Genomic DNA, 10,827 nt, shown 5'->3' with positions numbered 1-10,827 from the left:
GGCCCATGTTTCACTGCCATGTAGCATGGCTATTCATACGCATGCATCATACAGTCTGCCTTTTACTCTGAGCGAGAGGCCCTTTGTCACCAGCAGAGGTAAGAGCTCTCTGAACTTTACCCAGGTTATTCTTATTCTAGCAGCTACACTTTCAGCGCACCCTCCCCCACTACTAACTTGGTCACCTAGATAGCGGAAGTTGTCAACCACATCTAGTTTTTCTCCCTGGAATGTGGCAGAAGTTGTTTCCTGCACATTTACAGTGTTTATAGCTCCTGAACATCTGCTACATACAAAAACTAACTTCCTAGTTAACCTTCCTTTGATATTGCGGCACCTCTTATGTGTCCATAGCTTATACTGGGTACATCTTATAGAGTTTCTACCTACGCCTTTTCTACAGATCGAACAGGCCCTTCAATTCTAATCCTTGCTTCCACACCTGAAACTTCTCCTCTAATTCTGGTAGTGATTCAGCAAGAGTTGTTCCATTTTAGATATTACATTTGATCTATGGCAAAATAAGGTCCAGACAGTGAACAGAGTAGCTTCTTGAACACTTGACATAATTTTCTCTCTGCTGTCACATGTTGTTCCCACTGTAGACTTTGCAAGATTTAATGATTTAATGCTTCAGCATGAAGTCTTTTTAAAACATCAAACTTAATATTCCGTGTAATATTAAAGGAAAGTGTAGTTTTAAAATAACAATTTAAAATTAAGAAATACAAGTTTCCGTAAGAGTGAAATTATAAAGCGTACTTTACATTTTCCCTATGTGCAAAGTCCTGTAACTTGAGGTAGCTGTAACACAGGGTATGCCTGAACTTTGTTTTGTGTATTTCCACCGTAAGACGTTCATCGCTATCTTGATTGATTCCACTGATAACAATCAGAATGATCGAAACCCAATGACACATCCCTCAATCTGCTGGTTTTGTCTAATTAAGATTCTTTATCAATTTTCAATGAATCAGTCTCAGTGTTCAAAAAAAGATAACACATCAAGGAACTACTTTAATAGTAAGTGCCTTTGGCATATTTTGTGTCTCACAAACCCATTCCCTTTTCCTAGAAAACTACACCAATATGTACAAAATATGAAGTGTCTTTTCACAAACTTTACACTAGATGTGTCTAAATGAACCCGGTACTAGTGATAAAACCTGCCTGTAGGTGGACAGTTGTTTATAATTGTGCCAAAACAGAGATAGATTTTCTGAAAGAATCCACTTGTGCATGATCATATACTTGTAGTAATTAACAGAAGGAAATAACAACTAGTGGTCAGTAAAGATAACTTGGGAACTAGTGGCCAGAGACAACCCTGAAGAAAAGCCAAAACTAAAAGGTCAACTGCAATGTCCCAGGTCAAGTGAAAACAATTTTTGTGAAAATGGAAATAGCATGTTATTCAACATCGACATTTAAATTCCATCTTAAACAAATAAAACCTAAACAATTTAATCAAACATACCCTCCCACTTTAAACAAAACCTTTAAATATCCCCTACAACGCTGGCAACAACACAATTCTTCGGCTATTAACAAACAGATACTAGTTTAAGCTTGAGAAAATAAAACTAACACGTTTATTTACATAACAAGCTTCTACACAAGCAAACTGTTCAGCCTCTAAGTGGTCACTCAAACAGCAAGAAATAACAGGAATCTATCAAATCACACCTTACTATTATAAATAAGGGAAACATGAGGTAATGTTTTCCAACATACCCTAAAAATAGACGAGTAGTCACAGCTGGTGATCATATGTCAGGGCCGGTGAGGGCTAAACAAGCTCCTCAGTTCAAGCTACACGCCAAACTATCCAACTTGGGTTCGGTACTCACCCTTCGTCTTCCGGATCGCTTGTGCTTCTTTCCGTCATGGTGATTTTCAGTTGAGCACTGTAAGAATCTCAGCTATCTCGACTGAACAAGATACTTCCTAGAAAGAAGTTTAGCAGGACACGTGACTCGAACTCTGCTACGTTTTTCTTAATCGGGTGAACTACAGGCTGCCATGGTTGGTTATCGTTTCTTAAATATACAAACAGAAGACAAGCGTATAAATTGATGATATAGTCACACACACGGAGATGACAAAGGCTGCGAGATTATATGCATAGTCTACAAAGGCAAATAAATTCATACAAAGCTGGCGAGCGGGCTGTTTACAAAATACTCTATTACTTGAGGGGAAACAATATTTTCAACATCAATAATATATTTTAACCGCTAGTCCAAGCTTAGATTTATAGAGGACTCAACGTCTATAATCATAAAGAGCCATGTTTGTTAAGGGACAAAGTCGGATGATTGAATCTAGTTACATTTGTAGACTATACAAGCTTAGATTGATAGAAGCAATACAGAGGTATGGTACATAGGAATGTTGATTATTGTAGAAGAGAACAAGCCGTTTCTTAAACAAAAATATTTACTTTTGTTTAAAGACATAGACGAATATCTAAGTAGAAAAGAGAGAAGCAAAAACAGGCTAGGCGTATATTAAAAGCATGACATGGCAGAAATGTGTTTCGGTAAAACAAAAAAATCAGAAGAATTCTATACGACTATCGATTACAAATATGGGTAATAACAATCATTTGCAGTAGTTATATGATAATTGTCAGAAAAGTAGCACATACAGTAAAAGAGTAGTGAGCTACTCGGTTTCCTTTTTTATGTCCGGATAGAATGTTTTCTTGTTAGTATTTGGTTAGTCAAAAACTCTATAAAAATGAATAAGCAAATGTATCTGTTAATAACTAACCAGGTTGTACGGCGTGTGTTTCTATGTCGCCGGATGTAGAGGATTTCACGAGTCGAATAGTTTCCGCTTTGAGCGGAGGGAGGAAAACAGAATAATCGTTCTTCATAAATCTGTTCTTTCTAGAACATTTTAGACAAAACAACTAAAACGGACCGGGAAAAATCTGAAAGGAAATATAAAAAGGCTTATGCGTAATTTGTTAATCTTGTGTTTGTTAACGTGTTGGTTAGAAGACTTATTGTTGCTATATTTTTGAAGTCCTACGCTTGGCTTGCGATTATATATATTTTTTGACTTTCCATTATTTGCCGTTCGTTAGTTTTTGACTTCATAGGTTTGTAACGGAAAACTAATACTAATAATTAAATAATAAAAATATGATAAGTAGCTCCCACTAATGACGCAGAGGTCGAATAATTTATCTTCTTCACTTATTTGTCCCAGCTAATATCGACTCTTATACATATCCCTAACACACCAAATACCCACGATCTGTTGCTCACCTACCAGATCCAACCTTTTATGGTGCCCTGCCGTCTCGCCACTTACACGGATTGTTCAATTATTCACTAACCAAGACAACAACCCCCTTTCCCACATCAGCAAAGCACCCAATGACCCACGTTTTATCCGTCAATTCGAGTCACTTTAACTGGAACTGATAACAACACGAAGATAAAGTAAGCAAAGAGTGTATGTAGCAGGGCATTAAAAAACACAGCTAATGTATGAAGGGAGTTGGCTTCATTCAAATTTGTGCGGAAAACGTGATGAAAAAATACTTCTGCTTGACAGGGAAAGAGGAATAATACTAAGAAAGGAAAGGGGAGTACAGAACGATAGGCCTCAAATGCAATCGGAGAATCATCCAGTTTATGTGACCATAGTTTCTTACTTCGCAAGAGAACTTCTATGCTGCAACATTTGATAACTTACAAGACCTCAACATTGCAAAATTTGTCAAAGATACTTCTGCTGAAAAAGCACCAACTTTTTAACATATGACAGACTTGATGTTGAGGTTCTTTATACTCATGTGTCTTCCCATAGATCATCCTATTCTGTCATCACAAAGCCTTTGTCCAAATATCTTTGTTGATTCAATTATACCTTGATCCATTGGCTGGAACATGGAGGTAATATTAGGTGGCAAGAACATACCTCTTAATTTATAGTTGGTAACCATTAACTGATGATTTCTTGGAACAGTAATAATGCACTAGTAGCTGATAAATTATATCTTTCAAAATTCATAGATGTGCTGACCTTCCCACTACCACTTACTTTAAAAGGGACAAACCTAATATCTACATTCTTGTAATGCAGCTTCAAAAAAAAAAAAAAACTCCTTAATAATTTAGGACATATAAAGGCTTCGTTCTTAAAAATTAGGGTATTCCTCAGTATGTCCTATCAATACAACCTTGTTACATCCCTATTATATGCTCAAAAAATTGAAACCCTTCACACTTGTCATTTAACCTTTTCCTGAATGATTCAATGTTCTTGTTTCACCAAAAATTACATCATTACTCAATTCATGAAGATTTCTAAATAGCCATTACTACCCATCACTAGCTTTTGAAATTCTTTATACCAGTGCCTGACTAGCTTGGTAGCAGCACTAAATTTCTACATCCCAAGCATAGTTAAAGCAATATCTTTAATGAATAAACCACATCATCACTGCCTCCTCAAGATTTATATATTGTGCATATCTTCTTTGCACCAATATATAATTTAGAACTTGTATCAACATTATATTTCAAAGAAAAGACAGTGAATTCATCCTTGACCTTGGCTGTGTCCAAAATTATTTGCTTTTTGTCATCATAAACTTCACAGATTTTCCACCACTAAAGCACCAGCCCCTAACTTCCTTGTAAGTTCCAATTCTGGGTTTACATAGTAATTTGCTGCTTCTTTAAATTATTGCTCTCAATTGAAGTCCTGATGTAAAATACAAACCTGAAAGATGCATAATCTTTGAAATAGCAATGAAAATTACGAGGCAACATAAGTTGCATTGCATACATTGATTATTTTCACACTGCACACTGTTATGCTGAAACTATTAAGTTGAATAATTGTTACTAAAGAATAAACATACAAACTTAAGATCACTTTGACCTCACTTTATGTTTGTTTCTGAGTGTGTATTATTAAATTTTAAAACGAATTATGGTCAGTGTATATCATGGGAAATCAGTTTCAATTAAATTTTGCTGAATTCATGGTTTCTTGTCATGAAGTCTTATACAAGTAGTAGGCTGCATACAAATCAAAATAAGTCGGGAGAAGAAAGAGTGAATGATTTTGAATTGTTGGCAAGTTAAGAGGCTTGTTAGAGAGGAGTTTGAAGAGCTAGAGAGGAACGATATTTCTTAGGAAAGGGTGAAAAAGCAAATAACATGATGTAGAGCAGCAGCGACTTTCGACTTTTTATGATCCCTGACACACTGAATAAAGTGTTAAATGTTATGGTGCACATAACACTTTATTACATAAAAAAAACAGAGATAGATATACACATTGCACTTTAATTCAAAGAAACACACTGGTGTATTCAATGGTGTATTCAACTTGCACCAAAGTAAATTTTGATTTCACTCTGTGCTCATAAGTTAGAGTTAAGGCAGTGAAAATACAAAGATTTTGTAGTTATACTTGTGTTGATGTAGTGAGCTGAGTGCATTCCCATCTCTGAATTAAATGTACAATATCTAAAATTCTAATCATTGTCTTACTAAAATTTTCTCTTCGATAAAGCAATCAACATTTATATTATATGATGTATTGTAAATAGAAAACCATTTAGCAGTTACATAATGCTTTGAATTTACATTATATAGTTGGCAAAAAATATATATCTAAAATAGAAGTATAATCAAATGAAAATTGTTTTACTTATATAATATTAGTGGGAGACTTACATTTACTGATGCCTTTTGATATCAAAATTAAAAGTTACCTGTTAAGGCTCTACAGTGTTTATTAATGCTTAATAATAATTAACAGTATAGTTTATTAAAACTTAAATTGTCTACCCTTAACTGTTAAGAGATATATATGGGTACAGTAAAAAAAACAATACTCACCAAAAAGAAATTACAGTCAGAGAGAAGGAAAATGACATGCTTAATAAATGAACCATGGAACATATTTTATATTGTTTATTGATTTTAGAAATAGCAAATTTTAAAAAATGGAAGTATTATTTGGTGTCACACATACACAGTGTAAGAAAGACAAGAGCACTCAGAGAGTGCAAGGGCAACACCAATGTCCTCTCAATGATTAGCTGGAGATGATTTTTAGAATGAGAATATCTGAAATAAACTCAACTGCTCTCACAAACTGAAATACTAAGAATGAACCTGACCACTCTCAAAAAATTAAGTAAAAAAGAACTGGAAAAATAATCCAGAATCCTTGTCTGAATCTAATCAGTTCATGCTAGTTATGAGGCCAAACATCCCTGAAAGTTTCATGCAAATCCATCCAGCGGTTCTTGAGATATCTTATCCATGGACAAACAAACAAACATGACTGGAAACAATACCTCCGCCTCCACTAAGGTGAAGGTTATAGAACAAAATAAAAATTTAGTGGGTTTGATCATTAAATCGTTGGTAGTAAACAATATTACTAAGCTGCATGTGAAGGTGAAATGACCACACAAATATTTATAGAGGAGAGCAGTTGAAGGAATCTGGGGTAAAGGGAGACCCAGGAAGACATGGGATGAGGTGGTGAAGCATGACCTTCGAACATTGGGCTTCACAGAAGCAATGATTAGTGACTGAGATCGCTGGAGATATGCTGTAACTGAGAAGACCCGGCAAATAAAGTGAGTTCACAGCTGTAACCTACTCCAGTGTCACATAACCAGCCCACTCAAAAGTACCTTGAATCGTAGGGCAATATGCTGTGCTTGAGGAGACCTATTGAGTCAAGTACATCAAAATGAAAATCAAATGGAAATTGTAGTTGTGATCCCCGTGCCGGTGGCATGTAAAAAGCATCAACCGATCGTGGTCGTTGCCAGCCTCCTCTGGCCCCTATGCCAGTGGCATGTTAAAAGCACCCACTACACTCTCAGAGTGGTTGGCATTAGGAAGGCTGCCCAGCTGCAGAAACACTGCCAGATCAGACTGGATCTGATACAGCCTCTTTGGCTTCCCAGACCCCAGTCGAACCGTCCAACCCAAGCCAGCATAGAAAATGGACGTTAAACGACGACGACGATGAAGAAGTTTCCAGTTTTGTTTCTTTTTACCTGGATCATTTGCATTTGTGTATGCATAACCATTATTTGAATAAAACAGCATTCATCAGTTAGTGGCTGTAAAAGTTAAGTCTTCATTGCATAAAATAATTTCGTGATTATATGTAAATTGTTCATGGCTATTAAAGACTGAATAAGTAGAATAAGAATACTTGATCACAAAAGTGGCTAACACAGCTCTGTGTAGCACCAGAGATTGTTCTCTTTGGGAGTTCAGTAATCTTTCAAGTCTACCTCTTATTGATGGGTAATATCAGTCGATCTTACTAAGCAAACCACATTCACATAGACATTAATGTATTTTACGGTGACACAGTTAATTTCTCAAAGCTGTCCTTCACTTTTTATGGCAATATACTTCCACTGTAGTCTTGAGATGGGGTTCTGAATAAGATGATTTGAAACTAGGTAGAAGCCTTGTGTTGGCACTCCGTCACTTACAATGTCGAGAGTTCCAGTTGATCTCATCAACGGAACAGCCTGCTCGTGAAATTAACGTGCAAGTGGCTGAGCACTCCACAGACACCTTTAACTTAATTCTCGGGAATATTCAGCGTGACACAGTGTGACAAGGCTGACCCTTTGAATTACAGATACAACAGAAACAGGAAGTAAGAGTGAGAGAAAGTTGTGGTGAAAGAGTACAGCAGGGTTCCTCACCCTCCCCTGCCAGAGCCTCGCGGAGCTTTAGGTGTTTTCGCTCAATAAACACTCACAACGCCCGGTCTGGGAATCGAAACCGCGAATCCGCTGCCCTAACCACTGGGCCATTGCGCCTCCATAGGTAGAAGCCTTACTACCAAAGTATCAATCTAGCAAAGGAGGTAACAAAGTAAAGCATTTGATATTGAGGAAACCCACTCTGCACTTGCACACAAATACTTCATTGCTAAAACATGAGAGTAGTGAACTTAGAACAAATTATTGTTGAAAGCCAACTTCAAAGTGTGGCACGCACACAATGTTATTTTAATAATGGAAATCAAACTCTTGAAGCAGAATAGCAATGCATATAACTATCTTGATCAGAAATATGGAAGATATAAACAGATTATGCAGTGTAAATTTTACAGCATATACTGGAAAGGGAAAAGCCTGAAAAGGATAGTAGGTAAGATAAAAACAGGGACACAAAGGTAAAGAGATGAAAATGTATAGGCAGTGTGGGAAGGCAATATGGTAAACCCATATATAAAGGTAGACATATGACAGGCTTCAGAAAATTTAAAATCATAGAATATCACCATGTGTTTTTATATAAATCCTATTATACTTAACAAGTTTTTCTACAACCACTTGCTTTCTAACTCATATTGCTGATATATTTAATTGATACACCATTATCATGCTTATGTTCTTTTATATACATAATGTCCTGTTCAATATGCAAAGAGATGCATTATATATAATGCCACAACAATCTTAATAACCTGGACTTGTAAGCAACTGAATATACATATAAAACCCTATTTTTATTATTATATAATGTAATATGTTGACTTAGTTTCATTTTTAAGTATTTGTACATATCTTTATATATATATATATATATATATAGCAATAAGAAAATGGAGGGGAATATGAGGTGCTCATCAACTTGCAGACACTGTATTCCGTTGGTTAATCTGTTTATTTTATAACTAAATTGGCAAAAAACACAATATGCAGACGCTTATGACATACCATGTCATATCAACAATTAAGATTTCAAATTTAAAAGATATTTAGCAATTGGAGAAGGGACAAAATCTTACAGCTGTTTCAGCCTAGTATTGGCATGCCCCATTCTATCTCTATAGCTCCCGTACGCTGGAGTAATTAGTAGATGAAAATGATGTAATGGGGGTACATGCATTATTTGCTAGGCCTCTTCAGAGATTTTCAAAATTCAATACATGAATTTTGCCAAATTTTAATACAAATATAAAATAAGAATAAAATAAAAATAAAAATATTAATCAATGGAATACAGTGTCTGGAAGTTGATGAGTACCTCATATTCCCCTCCATTTTCTTATTGCTATATAAATTTAGGGTAAAAAAAACCTTTTACCCGCACCCACTTATTGCACTTGGTATAACACTAGTGTAACAATAATTGGGTACTCTCTCAGCAATATATTGGATAGATATTATCCCTAAGTGGGTTGGATCCTCATCGTTACCAGCGTCGCCTTCCTGGCACTTGTGCCGCAGCTTCGCCTTCCTGGCACTTGTGCCGGTGGCATGTGAAAGTCATTCGAGCGAGATTGTTGCCAGTGCCACTGGACTGGCTCCTGTGCAGGTGGCACATAAAATACACCATTTTGAGCGTGGCTGTTGCCAGCACCGCCTGACTGGCCTTCGTGCCGGTGGCACGTAAAAGCACCCACTACATTCTTGGAGTAGTTGACGTTAGGAAGGGCATCCAACTGTAGAAACTCTGCCAAATCAGATTGGAGCCTGGTGTAGCCATCTGGTTCACCAGTCGTCAGTCAAATCGTCCAACCCATGCTAGCATGGAAAGCGGATGTTAAACGATGATGATGATGATGATGATGATGATATATATAAATATCTATATCTATATATATAAAATGAGAATGTGTGTCTGTCTGTCTGTCTGTGTGAATCCCAAAAACTCGAGAACTACTCAACCAATTTCATTCAAATTTTACACATGCCTTACTTAGTCAAAAATATTTTTTAACTTCTTGCATAGTTCAAGCCCATAGCAACATAATATCTCCTCCACTATTTCAGTATTACGTGTCAAAAGTGAAACAAAAATACTCATGTCAAATACTTTCACTTTAAAAATGAAACTATTCCACTAACTGAAACAATCACATTTCGATACTGTAATGACAGATACTTTCACTTTAATGGTGTATATATATGTATATATATAGAGAGAGAGAGAAAGAGAGAGAGAGAGAGAGAGAGAAGGAGACACAAAGATAGAGAGAGATGTATATGTATACATATGTGTAGATGTATATATTATAGATGTACATATAATATGTACACATATATACATATATATACATGCATAGATATCTATACATATATACACCCATCACACACACACATACACACACATTAGTCATTTGTTTTCTTATCCAAAACTACGTCAAAAATACTGAATGGATCTTTATGAAATTTGGAAATTATATTCTATGCATAACGGCCATAACCCCCATGAAAATTCATATATTTTTGATGTTGATGAAATTTTAACCATACATATTACACACAAATAAAGTAATATTCCTAAAATTTTTTCTTCTTAGAAGTTACAAAGACCCCTTCATGGGGACTTCATAACCGCAATTTAGTCATTTTTCCTAAGCAAAGACGAATGCAGTTGTACCATTGGAAGCTATAGGGTCACCCGACCATAACAGATGAGCATTATTTGTAATTCAACAGTACAACAGTGTAAGTCTATCCTTTCAGGCATACTTACATTGTGATTTCTGCAATGTGGTGCATAAATTGTCAAGTAAATGAGATGCATCTTTGCCTCCACTGATTCACTTGCAAAGTGTTGAGTAAAATTATTTCGTTGCAGACCTCCTTTGAGTCTTTTTATTATCACTGCGACACACATAGTCCCCAGTTGATAACATTGATTTCAAGGCCTTCCCAGATGAGTGACTGGTTGTTCTAAGACATTTATCGATTATAATTTTTTTCTGCACAGTTACCTATCAGTATAGTGGTCATTTGCAAACTCCAGAGGCACACTTTCATTTCCCTTTACTCCAAGCGTCACACGTTGT

At 35.9% G+C, this 10,827-nt stretch overlaps 1 protein-coding gene across 3 annotated transcripts in view; it reads right to left on the bottom strand.

The window, feature by feature from the left end:
- Positions 1-10,827, bottom strand: part of LOC106875077 (E3 ubiquitin-protein ligase MARCHF5) — a 75,942-nt gene that overhangs the window by 45,165 nt on the left and 19,950 nt on the right. Inside the window, exons 1-2 of one of the 3 annotated variants that reach the window (XM_014923042.2) lie at positions 2,651-3,141; positions 1,851-2,039 (exon numbers count right to left, since the gene is read on the bottom strand). In XM_014923042.2, the coding sequence (XP_014778528.1) occupies positions 1,851-1,888 (38 nt within the window). In that variant the 5' untranslated portion in view covers positions 1,889-2,039; positions 2,651-3,141. Of the gene's footprint in view, positions 1-1,850; positions 2,040-2,650; positions 3,142-10,827 lie in introns of those variants that run through there. The other 2 variants (XM_014923044.2, XM_014923045.2) reach the window with 2 other exon arrangements.

This window comes from Octopus bimaculoides, chromosome 14 (assembly GCF_001194135.2).
Source record: "Octopus bimaculoides isolate UCB-OBI-ISO-001 chromosome 14, ASM119413v2, whole genome shotgun sequence".
Taxonomy (NCBI): Eukaryota; Metazoa; Mollusca; class Cephalopoda; order Octopoda; family Octopodidae; genus Octopus; species Octopus bimaculoides.
This window is presented reverse-complemented; position numbering and strand designations above follow the sequence as displayed.